Source organism: Sander vitreus, chromosome 16, assembly GCF_031162955.1.
Source record: "Sander vitreus isolate 19-12246 chromosome 16, sanVit1, whole genome shotgun sequence".
NCBI lineage: Eukaryota > Metazoa > Chordata > Actinopteri > Perciformes > Percidae > Sander > Sander vitreus.
The window spans coordinates 14,922,290-14,942,713 of NC_135870.1; the positions used below are offsets into that span (position 1 = coordinate 14,922,290).

A 20,424-nucleotide genomic window follows, 5' to 3' on the forward strand; every position below is an offset into this window, starting at 1 on the left:
GGGAAAATGAGATTCCGACTGGGTAAATTCACGTAAATGTCCCCTCAAGTCGGCAAAATTTCCGCTACACGACGTGCCGAATTGGCGTCATACTACGCAGTAACATTACGGGCGAAATGCAATCGTATGCAATACGGTATTGCAATTGGAAAAAAATCTCACATTTAATTTGTAATACGTTATTGTAACAGTTAGTTGCTGTCCATGTAGAGTGACCTAGCAAAGTTATTTAAGTGTAGTAACAAGTATGGGACAATATCGCTAATATAAAGCTTTATACTGAAAATAAATACTGGACGACTTTCCAACTCGGCGACCATGGATATATTATAACATTGGGGCCATCGGAGGAGCTCGTGAATGCAGCATAAACGGCTTAACTCCGCCCAGACAGCTCCTCCACCTGATAGCCTGCGTGTTGAATGTTTGGGATTGTTATGATGGGAGGCCGCAGCCATCTTGGATCAGCGCCGCTCCACAGAGCAGCAAGAGAGGACGGAGGACGTCAACGGTAGAGCCAGTTAACTAACGTTAGCTGCTCGGACAGACTAACCACAATCTGTGTCGCTGTGTGGTGCGACTATGCTTTACATTCGCTATTTTTCTTCGTTAGCTGCCTCTTTGAGGGCATAAAAATGGGTATAAACTGTGTTAAGCGTTTAACGTTATAACTCCAGTGAGGGCGGCGGCGGTGCAGATCCACGGTATATTTTTTAAATTTCTGGATAGAGGAGTTACTATGAATGGAGGATAAATGTTGCCAAAGGCTGACAGCAGCAGTTTCGTCCTCTTCTCTCTTCTCTTCGTCCTCACGTTAACGGACCCACCAAGGACAGGTAAATAAATTCAAGTTGTTTTTCCTTTGCATACATTCCCTTGAGCTCGTCTCGGAAGTTGGAGAAAGAGATTACAGCTGTAAGCAGAAAGCGGCAGGTCAGGCGGAAAGGCCTGCTGGGTAAACCAGGGACTCTGGTTGTTTTTAAACCGCGGCTGTGCTACTGCTGCTGGACAGTGTGGAGCACCAGTAGAATTAAAAAAAGTAGCAGTAGTAACTGAAATCTCCCTCGGAAATCACTAAACGACAAACATTAAATATGTATAAACAATCCACATAACATTATTTTCAATAATCGCTATTCCTTTATTCAACATATAGACCGTTGCCTCTCTTTCATACGCTATTTTTTTTGCCAATTATCAATACAGCTGTATTGGGGAAAATGTGTTTTCTTCACACAAAATATAAAAGGTGGGTATCTTCCAGCCATCAACAATTGTACGTAGGTGTGTGTTTGTGGGTGCGCTTAGATGTGAAGCTGTAATTTGAAATGCATGTCAGAGATTCATGTTCTTGCATCACAAAAGCTGGCTCTCATTGACTTAGCTACCCTTCAGCTACACAGTTAAACATATCCGAGAGATAAACTCCACAGTAATGTAATTGTCATTACACTTTCCTTAAGATGCTTCTGTCGTTTTTGTGCAACACATACTGCAGACACAATCTTATGACTTTAAAAACATAGAAAACCCCAAGAAAATACACACATGTGCATGTTTGTATAAACATAATCTAGCCACCTTAAATACTCTAATAGTACACTAAAGTCATCTTCGGGTAGTCATGTATGTCATAAAATGCCAGTGTTTTATGATCCAAATAAGGTAAATTAATTCACGTCGTTTGTCTAAATTGAAAGCTTGCACTCATACTTTGAATGCAAACACTTGCATAGCCTTCACTGGATTCCTTCACGCTGCAAAAACATAAATGCATCTTGTGGTTTTAATTTAGGCCTGATCTTGTGATCCTGACAGTCTTGTGAATTGGAGAAACTGTTATCAGTTCAAGTCATGAGTAAGCACGTTATTGTTTGGCTTATTAAAGGATTGCCCGAAAAACGCAGTACACACAACACTGCATACTTAAGTTTGTGTAGTTCATTTGTGATTGGTTCTTATGAAAATATTAAGTTGACATTATGAGGCTCTTTGTGGTTCATTTAACCTCAATTATAGAGTGTAATCATCTTTTAAAAGGTGAATTTGTTACTCTAATGTTAAAGAGTGAATACAACACCTTTTTTTTGTTTAAAATAATTTGAATTTTAAAAAGAGTATTACTGTCAGGGTTTGAAACAACTCCTAGTTGTTTTGGGGATAGTGTGGCCTTCATGCCAAGCTTCATACAGGGAAGACTATCTGTTTTAATCGTATTTTGCACAGACTGTGTCACGGAAGTCCTTTTTTTTTTTTTTTTTTTTGGAGAGCATACCAATGCACATCAAGTGCAGGCTTCCCAAAGCTTGATGCCCACACAACTTGAACATTCAGTTTAAGAATAATCCAGTTTGCTGAACATAATTCACTTAAAAAATGTTTGAGCAGGTGTTTCACACAGGTAGGCTTGAGTCAGCGCGTTCAGTTCAGAATCTGACAGCATCTACTGCTGCTGATTAGGAAAGGTACATGCATCATAAAATGAAATGGCCATTAAATGGCTCTTTGGTTATAACCTTCAGTTTTGTACAACCAGCTTTGAACATGCCAGTGAGCCAGGCAACATTAAAATGTTAACATGTTTTTAATGTAGTTGGGCCTTACATACTTTCTATCCAAGGGAGAATGAAACATGTTGGAGGTGCTTTTAATTCAAAATATGATGAGAATCACTTTTAGTGTCCAAATATCACATGCAAATGTGTCTCTGTGGGTTGCTCATGCATGTATGTTTTACATTAATCACAATATTGCAAAAGTACGTGACAAAAAAGGGGAAATAGATTTTATCATACATAAGGCAGTGCTTAAGGCTCGGTGGTTAGCATATGAACACGTCCTGTGGTCGCTTCAGTTTACTCCCACAATACAGAGACATGCATGTCACGCAAATAAATACATTGTCCACCTGATTTTAATTTGGCCATTTGTCCTGTGTGTTCCCCAACCTTCTGTCCAATGCATTGGCAGAAGTATAGAAATGAGAGGCTTCAATGTGAGTTTTGCTTAGTAACAATCGCAAAATGTACACTAAACAAAATTACAAACGCAACACTTTTGTTTTTGCCCCCATTTTTCATGAGCTGAACTCAAAGAAATAAGACGTTTTCTATGTACATAAAAGGCCTATTTCTCTCAATTATTGTTCATAAATCTGTTAGTGAGCACTTCTCCTTTGCCGAGATAATCCATCCACCTCACAGGTGTGGCATATCAAGATGCTGATTAGACAGCATGATTATTGCACAGGTGTGCCTTAGGCTGGCCACAATAAAAGGCCACTCTAAAATGTGCAGTTTTACTGTATTGGTTTTACAACATTTGGTTTGAATGTGATACTGACAATAAATAAGGGTTAGACTAAACAGCAGCAGCAGCAGAGTTCGGCTAAACATGTCAGATTCTGAGACTGAAATCTAGCCTTGCATTTGCACTGCCATCAGTCTATATCGACAACGTTTAATTTCCGGGATTGTTCAGGTGCTGCCGGAATTTCCGCCGGACGTCCCTCATTTTCGGCCGGATGTCTGTCACCTTCCGCTTTCTTTGTGTTGGTGTTTTAAACTCCGGTTGATTTATGAGGACTATGGCTAACTGCTACCCAGATCTCTGCAGGGTGAATCCAGACAGCTAGCTAGCTAACTAGACTATCTGTCCAATCTGAGTTTTTTTTGTTGCACGACTAAAACAACCTTTTGAACGTACGCATTCCACCAAAACAAGTTCCTTCCCGAGGCTGTTTTGCAGAGGCGCCGTGCCACGCTTAGCACCGCCCAAGACAATTGTGATTGGCAATGGCAATAAACCAGGGCACGTTTTTCTCCCATCCCGGAATGGTGTGTGGACTACACAGACCTTCCTCCGCAGTGCTGTGGAGGAAGGTCTGGCAATGCGAGACTACACGGCCATCAACTTGAGCAACCAGTCCACTGAGCTTTGTTTATCGTTATTGGGGGTGAGCGAGTCATCTGAGTTACACTGGCAGCTGGTTTATCACTACATGTAAATTGTCTGTAGTTTAACTTTGACCAACATCATCCGTCATCAGTCCGATGTTTTTGTTCACCTTATACCTCCCTGACGACTACAGTTGCAGCGGACAGTGCAGTAAGCCAAAAGGAGAAGACCTGAGTTATAGCCACAGTGAAAGACTATGAAGTAAATACTATTAAAGTAAAGGTGTTGGAAAAATTACTCATGTTGTTGATGTGATGGTAAGGGTAGTGAGTATTATTGGCCAAATATTAAGATAGATTATGGTTCCACTGTGACTGATGACTTAATGGGTTTTCTCAAAATAATTTTTGTTACTGAGTGCGTATACATTATGTAGTTTTCAACCTTGAACATACCTACATTATGTTTTGTCTTTTCTAAAGCACAAGGTCCATTGATTACTGTATATTTTTCCAACTGGAAGCAGCAATTCTCCTCAGCACAACTTAGAAAGCAATTGTTTGCAGATAATTTACCTTCTGATGTAGAACAGCCAAGAGGTGTTCCTTGGCTCAATGAAAGCCATTAAAACATACTTACAAGTTCGTAACTATAATCTTTGAGTGGGTTATTGGCTTGAAATGTGAGAAAGGTAATCCACCAATACGGCTAGTGTCAAATGTTTTTGACAATAGGAATAAATCAAATTGGTAAAATAATATTATTCTACTATTTCAGGAGTAATATTTTAACAGCTTTATTGATGTCTATCAGCAATCAGAAGGTACAATAACACAGATGAATTATTTCCTGCTACAGGACTCTGTGAGGCAGCCCTGACCTTCTACATATTTCTGGCTCGAGAACAAGACTCTTTCACCGTCACACCTGAGAAATTTTGCAACATCTTGCTCATGCTGATGTCCTGTATCATTGAAAGTGTATGTGGAGAAAATGAAAATGTCAGGGGAGGTAACTGACAGTGCCACAGGGAAGAGAGATTTCAGTCAGACTGACAATATGTTCGAAATCCGAGAATCTTGTGCCTGGTATCCCATCAGCTGCCTGTAGAGTGATTATGGTTATTTTATGCTGTAGGTCAGTAAATATTGTCCTTTTTATCCCTGAAACACTATAAAGGACCAGTTTTAACATTTTATCCTAATATGATAAATGCCAGCGCCACAGATCTGTATTTAAGAGCAACTCTTTTACCATTTTAATTGTTGACGTTGTCATATTAGTACTAAAAAGATGTATTCATTTCCTACCCCAAAACTGCTTTTTGTTATGTAGGCTATCCTGATGATTTGCAAACCAAACGGCTATGTTTTTAAAGGAATTTGATCCAGAGTGCATTCATCCACACAGTGTAAAGAAAATATATTGGTTTTAAATGTGATGTGGTAGAAAGAAAAATAAATGAATGCCCACACCCACTCACTGCTTCTAACAGTGAGCCTCAGTGTTGATGTGAATCATCAGCGGCTGGAGATGATGCCGTGTACAAGGCTAGTTCACTGTGCCATTATATTGCGTTGGGGCAGTCTCATAGTCTGTATTGTATTTTCCTGGTGGTAATGTAAGACATGCAGAGGCTCACATGTCTCAGGGTAGCCAGTGTTCACTCATTTGTAGACTTGACTAATTAAAAAAAAAATTTTTTTTTAAGCCTGTGAGAGAAATAGCCACAATAAGAGATGATTTTTCATTCTGCTTGCCAATGGCCCTCAGAACTGCTCCATTGTCCTGCATCAGTCAATAAAACAGTGATTCCCAGGCAGATGCATAAGCATGTGTGCTTGCATGTCAAGCATGTGCACTGCCTTGCATCATGCATATTGTGGTTAATTATGAGCTATCATCTTTTTCTAGCTTGTGTCTCAAAACAGTAAAATCTCTCTCTTGTGAAATCCCTATCAAACGAGGAGAAGATGAGCTTTAAGGCAGCTGTTAACCACAGCAGATATAATCCCAATCACCAGGAAATTCACATATTAACAAGGGAAGGGCACTTAAACTTGAAGCTGTTTATAGATAGTTTTTCTTTCTTTTCTTTTTTTTTTTTAACATGGAGATGTCCAAGCTGTGCCTTCAACATATATGATATATCTGATAACCTTAAGCAGTAGGCTACCAATATCTAAATACATTGTGCTCTTGTGAATTTCCCAGTGGCAGTTATTGGAAAAGCACAGAAAGAATGCATAGTGATTGGTGCAGGCAGCAAGTCCTTCTTTAAACCACAGGCAGCAGAAAGCACAAACCAGCTGTTTATTTTCTAGTGGTGAGCACATGCAGATCCAGCCTAAAATGAGTCTGCTACATTTATATAAACAGTCCCCAGCTGGATATGGGTTTTGTTTGCTCGCTAGCCTCCCAGTAAGTTAACATAGCAAAGCAACGAGTCTTATTACAATATGTATTATTGAAACAAAAATCTAAACTTTAAAAGTCCATGGCAGGATTTGTTAAATCTCTTTGAAGCCATGTACAGACAAGGGAAATCTTCACATCTCCCTCTGGTGAATGTGTTCAAAGATCATCATAAAATAGTTAAATGATAGACATATTATATGTTCACATAATAATAGTACCTTGCAAGCCACTTTAAAATAGATTTACTATCATTGAAATCATTTTTTATCTAGTCTATTATTCTGTTTATATGCATTCATTATTAACATCACATTTGGGATACATGGTCTCTAATGTTATCCATCAATTTGACACACATTCAGGCTCCCTGGGATCGATGATAATGCATCAGGTCCCAGGAGACAGAGACGGGTCTGTAATGCGTCTCAATCCCCTTAGCATTAACTAAGGTGACGTCTGCTGTTAGACATCTTTTAGGCAGAGTGAAGGCAACCTGCGTTAAGATCAGCCTTAAAGGATTTATTGAAAGCCTTTTTCTCAGTATGGCCTTGTGTAGCATCCGCTCTCTCAAGATGGAGCTTCACTCTGTTTAAACATGGCCCAATGGGGAAATGGATAGGTCGTCAACTGACACCATATCTGAACGTTTAAAAAAAACAGGAAGCCCATTAAAGCACATCTCTGCTCTTTATGCAAGTGAAAACATGAACACAAACCATTTTATTAACCTTGTTCCACTTAGCTACATCTGAGCTATACAGTGAGCAGGATGTTGTGCAAAATAAAGTCAATATGACCCGATAAAGCAAGGTTTGTGTCCTCTGTTAGAACACAACAAGGTTACATCTATTGTAATGTGAGATTCCTGTTTTTGAATATGATTTAATCGTGTTTTTTTGAAGGTCTGAACAAACCTAGGGAGAAGCTGCAGTTGAATGGTTAGTTTCTGAAAAGAAAGCTATTGATGAGGCTGCACTATGATTGCAAATAAGGTCCATCCATCCATCCATCTTCATCCGCTTATCCGGGGTCGGGTCGCGGGGGTAGCAGCTCCAGCAGGGGACCCCAAACTTCCCTTTCCCGGGCCACATTAACCAGCTCCGACTGGGGGATCCCGAGGCGTTCCCAGGCCAGGTTAGAGATATAATCCCTCCACCTAGTCCTGGGTCTCCCCCGAGGCCTCCTCCCAGCTGGACGTGCCTGGAACACCTCCCTAGGGAGGCGCCCAGGGGGCATCCTTACCAGATGCCCGAACCACCTCAACTGGCTCCTTTCGACGCAAAGGAGCAGCGGCTCTATTCCGAGCTCCTCACGGATAACTGAGCTTCTCACCCTATCTCTAAGGGAGACGCCAGCTACCCTCCTGAGGAAACCCATTTCGGCCGCTTGTACCCTGGATCTTGTTCTTTCGGTCATGACTCAGCCTTCATGACCATAGGTGAGGGTAGGAACAAAAACTGACCGGTAGATTGAGAGCTTTGCCTTCTGGCTCAGCTCTCTTTTCGATCCAACGGGAGCGATAAATTGAATGTAATACTGCACCTGCTGTGCCGATTCTCCGACCAATCTCCCCGCTCCATTGTCCCTCACTCGCGAACAAGACCCCAAGGTACTTGAACTCCTTCACTTGGGGTAAGGACTCATTCCCTACCTGGAGAAGGCACTCCATCGGTTTCCTGCTGAGAACCATGGCCTCCGATTTAGAGGTGCTGATCCTCATCCCAGCCGCTTCACACTCGGCTGCGAACCGATCCAGTGAGTGCTGAAGGTCACAGGCCGATGATGCCATCAGGACCACATCATCTGCAAAAGCAGCGATGAGATCCCCAGCCCACCGAACTGCAACCCTCTCCACCCCGACTACGCTCGATATCCTGTCCATAAATACTACAAACAGGATTGGTGACAAGCGCAGCCCTGGCGGAGGCCAACTCTCACCTGAAACGAGTCCGACTTACTGCCGAGAACCCGGACACAGCTCTCGCTTTGGTCGTACAGAGATTGGATGGCCCTGAGAAGAGACCCCTCACCCCGTACTCCCGCAGCACCTCCACAGTATCTCCGGGGCACCCGGTCATACGCCTTCTCCAGATCCACAAAACACATGTAGACTGGTTGGGCATACTCCCAGGCTCCCTCCAGGATCCTTGCGAGTAAAGATCTGGTCCGTTGTTCCACGACCAGGACGGAATCCGCATTGTTCCTCTTCAACCTGAGAGTCGACTATCGACCGAACCCTCCTTTCCAGCACCTTGGAGTAGACTTTACCGGGAGGCTGAGAAGTGTGATACCCCTGTAATTGGCACACACCCTCTGGTCCCCCTTTTTTAAAAAGGGGAACCACCACTCGGTCTGCCACTCCTTACGCATCGTCCCAGACTTCCACGCAATGTTGAAGAGGCGTGTCAACCAAGACAACCCCTCCACACCCAGAGCTTTAAGCATTTCTGGACGGATCTCATCAATTCCTGAGGCTTTGCCACTGTGGAGTTGTTTAACTACCTCAGCAACCTCCACCAGGAAATTGATGCCAATCCCCCCTCATCCTCCAGCTCTGCCTCTACCATAGAGGGCGTATTAGTCGGATTTAGGAGTTCCTCAAAGTGCTCCTTCCACCGCCCTATTACCTCCTCAGTTGAGGTCAACAGCGTCCCCATCCTTACTGTACACAGCTTGATGGTTCCCCTGCCCTCCTGAGGTGGCGAACGGTTTTCCAGAAGTACCTTGGTGCCGACCGAAAGTCCTTCTCCATGTCTTCTCCGAACTTCTCCCACACACGCTGCTTTGCCTCTTTCACGGCAGAGGCTGCAGCCCTTCGGGCCCTTCGGTACCTTGCAACTGCCTCCGGAGTCGTCTGGGATAACATCCCGGAAAGACTCCTTCTTCAGTCGGACGGCTTCCCTGACCACCGGTGTCCACCACGGTGTTCGTGGGTTACCGCCCCTTGAGGCACCCAAGACCCTAAGACCATAGCTCCTCACCGCAGCTTCAGCAATGGAAACTTTGAACATTGTCCACTCGGGTTCAATGCCCCCAGCCTCCACAGGGATGCACGAAAAGCTCCGCCGGAGGTGTGAGTTGAAAGTCTGTCGGACAGGGCCTCCTCCAGACGTTCCCAATTTACCCGCACTACCCGTTTGGGCTTACCAGGTCTGTCCAGAGTCTTCCCCTGACCCAACTCACCACCAGATGGTGATCGGTTGACAGCTCTCTTCACCCGAGTGTCCAAAACATATGGCCTCAGATCAGATGAAACGATTATAAAATCGATCATTGACCTTTGGCCTAGGGTGCTCTGGTACCAAGTACACTTATGAGCATCCCTATGTTCGAACATGGTGTTCGTTATAGACAATCCATGACTAGCACAGAAGTCCAACAACAAACAACCACTCTGGTTTAGATCAGGGAGGCCGTTCCTCCCAATCACGCCTCTCCATGTGTCTCCATCATTACCCACGTGCGCGTTGAAGTCCCCCAGCAGAACTATGGAGTCCCCGACTGGAGCCCCATGCAGGACTCCACTCAAGGCCTCCAAGAAGGCCGAATACTCTGAACTCTTGTTTAGTGCATATGCACAAACAACAGTTTTCCCCCCCACAACCCGCAGGCGTAGGGAGGCGACCCTCTCGTCAACCGGGTTAAACTCCAACGTAGCGGCGCCAGCCGAGGGGCTTGTGAGTATCCCCACACCCGCCCGGCGCCTCACACCCTGGGCAACTCCGGAGAAGAAAAGAGTCCAATCCCTATCCAGGAGTATGGTTCCAGAACCAAGACTGTGCGTAGAGGTAAGCCCCACCAGATCTAACCGGTAGCGCTCCACCTCCCGCACAAGTTCCGGCTCCTTCCCCCACAGAGAGGTGACATTCCACGTCCCCAGAGCCAGCCTCTGCTGCCCGGGTCTGGTCCGTCGAGGCCCCTGACCTTCACTGCCACCCATGTGGCAGCGCACCCGACCCCAGCGGTTCCTCCCACAGGTGGTGGGCCCATGGGATGGAGGGATGTCCGCCATGTAGCTTTTTCGGGCTGTGCCCGACCGGGCTCCGTGGCAAACCCGGCCACCAGACGCTCGCTGACGAGCCCTCCATCTGGGCCTGGCTCCAGACGGGGGCCCCGGGCTTCCTCCGGGCAGGGTCACTTCATCCCTTCCTCGATTTTTCATAGGATTTTGAACCATTCTTTGTCTGGCCCCTCACCTGAGACCACTTTGCCTTGGGAGACCCTACCAGGAGCACAAAGCTCCAGACAACACAGCCCTCAGGTTCATAGGGACACACAAACCTCTCCACCACGATAAGGTGATGGTTCCCGGAGAAGCAAATAAGGTCAAAACTTGTAATTTACATTTGGTTTGTAAAAGTAAATAATTTTTAAACTACATACCTACATTTTTTATTTATTTCAGGCTAATCATTAATTTGTGCAGGTCTGTTTTTAATCACCGTGTTACAGCCCACAATAGGTTGTTGCTCTATGGGATCATCAAAGCTGAAAGTCTGGTTTGTGTGTGTTACCATTTTTTTTTCCAATTCCTAAAACAGTTTTGCAAACTAGGCTGGTTTTATCAAAATACACAATTCACAAAACCACACACCCAAACTGCAAAAAACCTCATATATCCTGCAAAATGAAGCACAAACTACATCTAGCATTATCAAAATCAAACTTTTGCACCAAATGGCACACACTTCATTCATATTACCAGATTTTTGTCTAACCAACTACACACTATTGGGCATAATGAGAAGCACTCATCTTTAGTATGCTTTGCCATAATACTAAAATAGTTCAAATTGTAGAACATTCTTCAGATTATTCACATGCACAAAAATATTTGCAGATACACACACATGCTGTTGAAACATTTTTTTTTTCATATCTGCTGTGCAACATATGCACAGCAGATATATTTACATTGGACTGAACAAAAATATGCTCACAAAAAACGGTAAACTGAAAAAGAAAATTGCAGAAAAAATGTATATAGGAAAAAAAAAGAGGCAAGAAAAAGAATTAGGCAGCATCTTGCCACACCTGTGGTCGTTTCATAGTGCTTACTTCCTGATTGAAGTGGTAACAGTTAACCATTGAGGTGTTTGGCCAGGTGGCACTTATATTGGTCAATTAGCTCATGTAGTGTCATTTTTAATGGCAGTGTTTTTAAATGGCAAAACATGTGACTTTATGTCAGATTGTTGTGTCTTATGCAGAGAACCGTGTTCAGTGCATTTAAAAAGTGCCATTTTGAATTGCAAAATGTGTGTAAAGCAGGAAATGTGTTTAGACTTTCGGAGACTTGAGAAGAGGTTTTGCTCTCTGTGTGTCAGTTTAAATAATTGTGCTATGTATGTCATTTTAGTGTGTTAGCAATTGGAAAAATATGTAATGTAACCTGGACTGGTTGGTACACAGATGAAACAATAGTCACTTGAAATACCTCCAAGCTTTTTTCTAAGTGAAAATAGCACTGCCATATTTGTCAGGTGAGTGGGTGGTCCAGCTCCATTGTAGGGAAACATAACCACCTGTATCCCAGAACAGATGGTGTAATATACCTTCTACTGGGCAAGCAACTGGGGGAGTCACTGAGCACACTGACAAATACCAGACAACTGTTGACCGTATAAATAATATATATCCTTATACACAAACTAATGAGCAGCACAAACAGGATGAATATTTTCCCAAAAGACAACACATTAACACACAGTTTAGTCACACTATTCTTTCTATTTGTTTCAGGTCCACGGCTAGCTCTGGCAAGATTATTGTCAGGTAAGCACGCAGTGTATCTTTTAGTGTAGCGGCTGTCTGATCTTTTTGTTAGAATATATCAGCAGCTCCTTCAGTTTGAACCATTACTGACTATTTTCAGTTGGTAAAAAGAAACCTCCGAGCAAAAAAAATTATAAAGCCTGAAAACACCTGTGATTGTTTATACAACAGAAGAATATTATTTTCTAAATAGCTGAAATATTTTATATTTTAACTTCTTAAAAACGAGCATGACAACAATCTGTTGAACTTTCTCGTCCTGTAATCGATAACTTTGTCGGGACCTGTTGAAGGCAGAGGCATCTCTTAATCACACATGGCGTGGAGACCCACTTAGAATGGACAGTGTTGCTGAAGGGTATTAACCAGGGCTGAAACGATTCCTCGAGTAACTTGAATAATTCAATCACTAAAAATCCTCCAAAAATGATTTGCCTCGAAGCTTTGTTTAATTCATGTTACCAACGTTGTATCGCTCACGGTGTTTCCGCACAGAGGATTATTACTGTCGCACACCGAGCTGACGCTGCTTGCGACACATGCCATGAAGACTGATTACAAAATGAAGAGAGAGCGCAAGGGGCTAAGAAGAGACAGGCTGGAGAAAACGACAGAAAGTGTCCAAAGTTTGGAATCAGTTCAAACGTAATTAAAACGAAAACTCTGTACAGTGTGTCTACTGCAAAATCGAACTAGCTTACCACAATAATAGCACGACGTCAATGCTTCAGCATCTCAACAGAAAACATTGAGTCTAACTTAATCATCCATCCCACGAAGCGGACCCGACAAAAGTAAATCACAGAGTCGTATGGACGATGAAACTACACCAAACACAACTACCAAAAACAAAGACAAGAAAATACGTAGTGGTGACCACGATTTGATCTAAAGAGCCAACTTGTTGACTATCCCTTCGGAAAAACAGCTGATTGTTGCGCACCATTTTCTCTCACTCTCCACGGAGAAACGGCTGATCAACGATCTACTAGCATAAGTGTAACAGAGCTGTGTGACATTGTAATCAAATGTATAAATGAAAATAGGTTGAGTATAACTAATATTTACATATAGGATCAGTCTCAGGTTGAAACTTGTAGTTCTGAAAGTTAAGTTGCACAATTTAAGGTCATGTTTATGTATGTTTAATGTAGGCCTTAGTTTGAGGTTATTGCATTTCCGAAAATGTTTTCTTTAAAAACAATGTAATATGGCACTTAAATGCACTTAATATGTTTAGTTTGTTGAGAGATGATATTGTAAGCAAATGTAGGCAAAAAAAATTTGCTTTTTCTGAAAATTAAACCAAACTATTGTATATTATTGCTCTTCAATAAAACAAAAGTATTTCTTATCCAATTAATCAATGGAATAATCGGTAGAATACTCGATTACTAAAATAATCGATAGCTGCAGCCCTAGTATTAACAGACAAAAATACTGTGTGTGTGAAACCGTGTGTGTATTGCATACCCCCAAATTTTCACCCCGTCACCATCTTAAGATCTCTTATTTTATCAACTAAAGCTCACGTGGCCATCCTCTGCTGGACTCTGACATGAAATGGCTTTCTCTTGTTTGGAAAAGGCTCAGTCACGTGCAGGTTTGACCACACAAACTCTCTTGTTGTATTTCAGAGCAGCGCTGCAGCCCTGGGCAGTTTGCCTGCCGCAGTGGGAAGATGCAGTGTATCCCAATGTCCTGGCAGTGTGACGGCTGGACAGCATGTGAGGACAAGAGTGACGAGATGGACTGTCCCCGTGAGTATAGCTCACTTAAGCCCTTTTACACCCACTCTGTTACCGAACAGCCATAACATGATAGATTTCTTGAAAGAATAGCAACATACCGGGACCTTTTTCACACTTGGACGATCAGATCACAGCTGGACGGCTCTAAATACAGGTGTGAATGCACCCAGAATGCTTTAAGGACGCACTGGGATCTAATCAAGAGACATCCAGAGGTGTTCAGTGATGCATATCGACCACATGTGAACAGTATTAGCCTTTAGTGTGAGCGCAAAATGCATCCCTGACTGAATCGATGGACAACCCTGTAACATTTGTAGTGTTCCAAACCCCAAACACAGTTCAATCCAGCTATTTACTTTTGCCAAACAGCTCAGATGTGGCTTCAACACTGCAGGTCCTCCTAAAACACCACAAGGAATCAAAATTCAGGACTAGAAGCTCCTGACTGGCAGCGTCAGATGGCAGGGGGGAGGCAGAGTTCAACTCTGAGTGGCTGCACGTGTGTCTCTGTTTTTGTTTACTGCCGGTTGATCTCGTCAACACTGCATAGATGTGCTAAGCCTTTGACCGAAATCCTATTGTTTTCGACTCTTAAATCCAGAGAGACCTTATCCCCAGATATCTGACCGCATAATAGGAATTATTTAAAGGATTGAGTTCAGCATGTGACCTCAATACAGCAGTAGTTGTGCATGCTCTCGCGTTAATGCTGTAGGCCTGCCAACAACACTGTACTGATTGAGTTTTTAACACTGGACTCTATTCATTTATAGAACCGGCAATAAAAGTAGGAATTGTTTGTTAAAATAAGATTCCTTGTTTTCTCATGAAAAGTCCTTAATACAAATACATTTACAGTATATTCTGTATGTTCAGAAGTAAATCTGCTTATTATTATCAATTTCACACTTGCGAGCTGAACATTGTGCATTATTTACCCATTCCCTTTGTGCTTGTAGCTGTGGTTTCATAGAGGAAGGCAAGAAAACTCCACACAATGCCCACACATACCTCAGTAAGGACTTATTGTCTGCTAAATCAACAGCACGCATGGAAATCAATATTCTTGTTTGGGATTAGCTCTTTGTTGAAAAGGTGGAGTGATCCCTCACACTAATTCCAGCTCGACACATACCAGCGGAAACTGCTCAACCTTGTAACTTCACTAAAGGTTAAAGAGGAAACCCTATAATGTGAATATCCAGTTGGCAGCAAGCACATTGCAAACTGTAAACAAGAAAGCCATGATGCCAACCAGTTGCATTAATACTCTAAACCGAAATAAATGCAATCCATTATAAGGTTTTTATTTATGAATTCTCAAAATGTCAACAGTTGTGTGTTCAGGTTAGTTTATGTCTCAATTTAGGGAGCTGAGTTGCTCTTTCTTACTAATTCAAAGCAGAAGAAATAATTTCACTAAATCAAGGAAACACTGAGTTTATTTATGGCCTACAGTGTCACTTAAAAACCACCTGTAAAGGATTACCGGTCAGTTTTCAGGATGAGTCATAATAAATATCATAATGAACCTCGACACAGATCGAAATCCAAAGCACATGAAGTAAATAATAAGCGGGAGAATGAAGTGTACGTAGAGGAATACCAGCAGTAGTCCATACAGTCTGTGGAAATTGTATAAATATATGAACTTATAGCTAAATTATTATTTTATAACAAAGAAGGCTTTTGCACATACATGATTTAGAATGTGGTCCTAACAGGCAGAGCCGGTGCTGAAGCAGTGCCGGAGTCAGGCTTTTAACATGTTGCACAACATAAACCAATATGTGCACTGGAAAATGATCCAAAGATCCTTTTTTGTTGTTGTAATAATACAAAAACTTGTCTACACTTGTTGAACCTGAGTCTTCTTTTATTCAGCTATAAAGGAGGAGAGGTTTCGTTTTGGCAATGGATATGACCAGGTAGAAGACGTCATCGGTGTGGCTCAGCCTGTGCGCTTTAACAGTAAGCATCTCACTTCGCTCCCCCGTAAATTGTAGTTGATCATAAAGTTGTTGAATTTGAAATTGAAAGTTGCATTATGTGTATGCAGCTTTTATCAACCACAATGCTAAAGTTTCTTTTCTGTCCATAGAGAAATGCCCCAGTGGGTGGCACCACTATGAGAAGACGGCCAGCTGTTACAAAGTGTACCTGAGGAACGAGAACTACTGGCAGGCCGTGGATACCTGTCAGAAAGTCAACGGCTCATTGGCTACTTTTGTTACCAACGAGGAGCTGCAGTTCATACTGAAGATCGAGGTGGATTTTGACGACAAAGTCTGTGAGCGCAGAGACCAGTGCAAGTGAGTTTTTTTCCTCTTTCTTGCCTTTTTACGTGGCCTTTTTATTTACGGAGAAAATAGCTGCTTTCATTCATTTATAGAAAAGGAAGCTCTACAAACTCAACTCAGTCTCTAGAGATCAAAACCTTTTGAGTTGCAAATCTACTTTTCTAACCCATTAAACGTATGCTTTGTTCGTTTTTTTTTTGTTTGTTTTTTTTATGAAATAACTATACAGTATACATATACAGTCAAATGTATCTGTGTGTTCCAGCAGAGGTGGGGGACTGACAGTGCTCTGTCATTGGTTGCAGGCCATCTAGTGGCCAATAGGGGCTGTTAAAAAGTGCTCAATACTGGCTTATGAATAAAACCTGAAATGGATCATTTGACAGTAAAATCCAAACATTGTAGCAATTTAGTTTTTTTGTTTGTTTTGAAGGTTCTGGGTGGGCTACCAGTATGTGATCACCAATCAGAACCACTCCCTGGAGGGCCGCTGGGAGGTCTCATACAAAGGTATGTGGCTTTATCTGCTCTAGAAAGCAAACTACTGTTTTGTGACTTGATTGTTGTAATGCTTAAAAATGTTTTGTCTTTCACCGACAGGGTCGATGCAGGTGTTTCTGCCACCTGAGGGTCTGACCAAATTTGGAGACGCGTCTCCCACCCAGGACAACGTCTTCTGTGCCCAGCTGCAGCGCTTTCAGATCAAAAACATGAATGAACGAGGCCTGCACAGCTGGCATGCTGAGAACTGCTACAAGAAGTTTCCCTTTCTCTGCAAGAGGAGTATGTGCTCATTTTGTGTTTTCCATTAGGAAATGCATACAATGTTTATCTTGGACTATGTCTTGATGATGTATTTTCCCAACAGGGCAAACGTGTGTGGATATAAAAGATAATGTTGTAAACGAGGGCTACTACTTCACCCCTAAGGGGGACGACCCGTGTCTGAGCTGCACGTGTCATGACGGCGAGCCTGAGATGTGCGTGGCTGCGTTGTGTGAGCGTCCGCAGGGCTGCCAGCACTTCCGCAAGGATCCCAAAGAGTGTTGCAAGTTCACCTGCCTGGACCCAGGTACTGCCACATTAGCAGAAGAGTTGTGTTAGATGCTGCATAGAAACCTTGAGTATTCATCCTTGGAGGTTTGCACAAGGTGGCGCTCCTAACAAATCTACAGTGTATTTAATTTATTGCAACGTGTGACATTTTCTTCTGAGCTCTTTCAGCCACAGGAATTTTTTTTACTGTTTGCAAGAGACATGCAACATAATTTTAAAATATTTGTTACATTTAGTTTAAGAATAACATCAGGATTTAATTGATCCTGTTTTTAAATGAAGTGATGGCATCTACTGTCTACCCTACTACTAGATTTTTCCATGAACTCAGTTGACACATGAGGTGTAATGAATCATTTTTTCAAATAGTTTAATCTTCATACATGAACAATGCGGAATTCCTTTATGAGCTGGACGAGAGAAATGTGTGCAGTTGTCATACTCTGGAGGACCAATGAGCTTTCAGCGTGTGCTGTGATACTCTTATTTTGTCACCTTTTCTCTTTTTTTCCTCAGATGGAAGCAGTCTGTTTGACTCTATGGCCAGCGGGATGAGACTGATCGTCAGCTGTATCTCGTCCTTCCTCATCCTTTCTCTGCTGCTCTTCATGGTCCACAGACTCCGTCAGCGGAGACGTGAACGCATCGAAACTCTGATTGGAGGAAACTGTGAGCATTAAGCCTGTTGGACACACACACACACACACACACACACACACACACACACACACACACACACACACAAAACTCTCCTAACAATAATTCTCATCATAATCAGTTCTAAGTTGAACTATAGTAACCAACACTCATTGCACCGTGCTCTTTGTTACAGAGCAATTCAGACTCTCTCATAGATCAAGAATATTGAAGAAAGTGTGTGTGTGTGTGTGTTGATCTGCTCAGTGCACCACTTTAACCTCGGAAGACGAGTCCCAGGCTTTGACTACGGCCCAGATGCCTTTGGCACAGGCCTCACTCCCCTGCATTTGTCTGATGATGGAGAGGGAGGCGCTTTCCATTTCCAAGAGCCTCCTCCGCCGTACGCAGCCTACAAATACCCCGACATCCACCACCCTGACGATCCCCCTCCTCCTTACGAAGCCTCCATCAACCCAGACAGCCTCCTCTACGTGGACCTTGGTAGGCGCAGAGCCTTGTTTCTGATTCATGTATCTCATCATGTACAGAGTGTAACGCGCTCGTCCTTATTCCCTCTCTTTGTCGTTACCTGCAGGACACCATGGGGTTTCCGTGGTGCCGAGCCAGATGAACGTCATGAGAGACGGGCTCCAGACCGATATTCCCAACGCCTCTGGTCCCATGCCAGACTTGGCGCCGTCCTCTCAGGAGAGGGAGGACTCTATAGATAGCAGCACTTTCCTGGTCGGGCCCGACACCCCGACAGATGGCCACGCCTCCGCTTCCATGCCCGCAGACTGCGCCTCCTCTCTCAGTACCGTAGTATAGGACTGTGGACGGACAGCAGGGAGCTGCATCCGGACATTACCTGCTGGTTGAGGATGGTCCTGAGTGCATTCTGCACGCAACAGACTGTTTTCATTTATTGAAATGCTGACTGCAGGGAGAAGAGTTTAGGTTTGTACAGACACATCAGAAGCAGCCCGTTTTTTTTTAAATTTTTTTTTATTGTTTTTATTTTTTAAGGTACGAGGATGCCGTCTTTCTGAAGACTCTTCTGCAGTTGTCCTGAGTGTTGTTATTTTTATTTTTTTTTCATATAAACACTGGCATCCGAGGGAGCAGAGAGGACTGTTTCTGAACAGAGGGGAAAAAAGACTTCATTGAAGCTGAGAAGGCTGCACTTTTACTTTTAGCATCGACTGAGCAAAGCTTTTAAAACATCTCAGAGTTGGCCTGAAAGGTCGAGAAGCCCTGATGTAAATACCCCTTCAGGTCTGTGCCGGTCAAATTTGTTATACTTGTGTTTGTTGACTTGTCACAGTCCAGCACAACACAGAGAATGACAGACTGACAGTGAAGCCAGCTATTGTTCCTTTTGCGTTTTTGTTTGCATCTTACTGTTGTTCAAACTGACTTATCTGTGTTGATCTGTCGGTCTCCAGGCTACAATAATGTTCTCATCAGCCCCAGAGCTCAATTTCTACTCGCTCCTAAGAATCTAATGTCCTCTCACTTTCTTATTAGTCTGACAAATGAAGCTGTCTTCCAGGTTTATAGTGCATATTTGCAGCAAAAAGTTTTGTCGTTAAGAAGTTTAATCTTGCAAGGTTTTTAGTAGGTAATGCCGACGCAAGGCATTATGTATCAAGGAATGTTGTGGTACTGATAAATATCTGAGTTTGTTATTGTGTTCTTTTGTTGATGATTTATGACTGCAGGCTGTCATCTTGATTGTTTGTTTATTTTCTCATGGGATAGATGCAGTATGAACTCCCCACTGATCAGCGAGCGGAAGCGATGAAGCTTTTCAAGTGTTCGTGTGAAGATTAGGGATGATATTATCCGGTCATTAAATTTGAGGAAATCAATTTATTTAAGATAACCGTTCCAATCATGAAGTGGTTTAATCATACAGATGTTGTTACTTTATTGTCAACTCTTTGCAGCATAGTTGTGTATTTGCTAACTGAACCATGTTTAGTGATTCAAAGCTCAATGTTTTGCACGCTCATCCCTCGATTTAATCAAGGTTTTTTGCAAAGAAATTTGTAAGCTGTCACATTTGGATGCTGCCCTTCCATTCCTGATGTATTTGTATGTGTGGTTCTTCACGCGATACATCTGTTATCTCAGTGATAGAAGTTGTTTTCAGCTCCTGATGAAGATCACTGACAGTAGCTTGGATCTTTTTCTGTTTGGTGTTGATGGGTCTGTTACCGTCCTTGTTTCTCAGTGGGATTGCAGCAACAAAATATTTTAATAAAATAAAAAAAAAGTGTAAACTTGTATATTTGGAACTTGTTAGACCCCTCTTATGACGACAATCGTTTGATTCACTTGAGGATGAATTTAACAAAGCCTGAAGAAGTTACATGAGTCGTCTCACAGCCACCAGCATTCAAACCGCTTTGATCTGCATCAAGAAAACCAGCTGTAAATGTGTCCGAATGACTTGTCTGTGTATTTTCATGTTTGAATGTACTGTGTGTTGTGCTGAAGCTTATTTTCCCCATTTTTCTTTTGCTTTGTTTTTGGCATTGACAATCCACAGCGGATTATCCAACAAACAAAATCTCATAAAT

The 20,424-nt window shown here is 42.7% G+C and overlaps 1 protein-coding gene across 2 annotated transcripts; it reads left to right on the forward strand.

The window, feature by feature from the left end:
• Positions 1-367: 367 nt before the first annotated feature.
• Positions 368-20,130, forward strand: dgcr2 (DiGeorge syndrome critical region gene 2). 2 transcript variants are annotated; one of them, XM_078271261.1, is made up of 11 exons: positions 368-836; positions 12,058-12,090; positions 13,728-13,850; positions 15,729-15,815; positions 15,946-16,156; positions 16,578-16,654; positions 16,745-16,927; positions 17,013-17,216; positions 17,717-17,869; positions 18,104-18,340; positions 18,435-20,130. In XM_078271261.1, exons 1-11 carry the CDS (start codon positions 755-757, stop codon positions 18,665-18,667), a joined length of 1,623 nt encoding a protein of 540 aa, XP_078127387.1. In that variant the 5' UTR covers positions 368-754; the 3' UTR covers positions 18,668-20,130. The 2 variants fall into 2 exon arrangements, with proteins under 2 accessions (XP_078127387.1, XP_078127388.1); XM_078271262.1 differs by lacking the exon at positions 12,058-12,090 and having other exon boundaries at positions 390-836.
• The last annotated feature ends 294 nt before the right edge of the window (positions 20,131-20,424 follow it).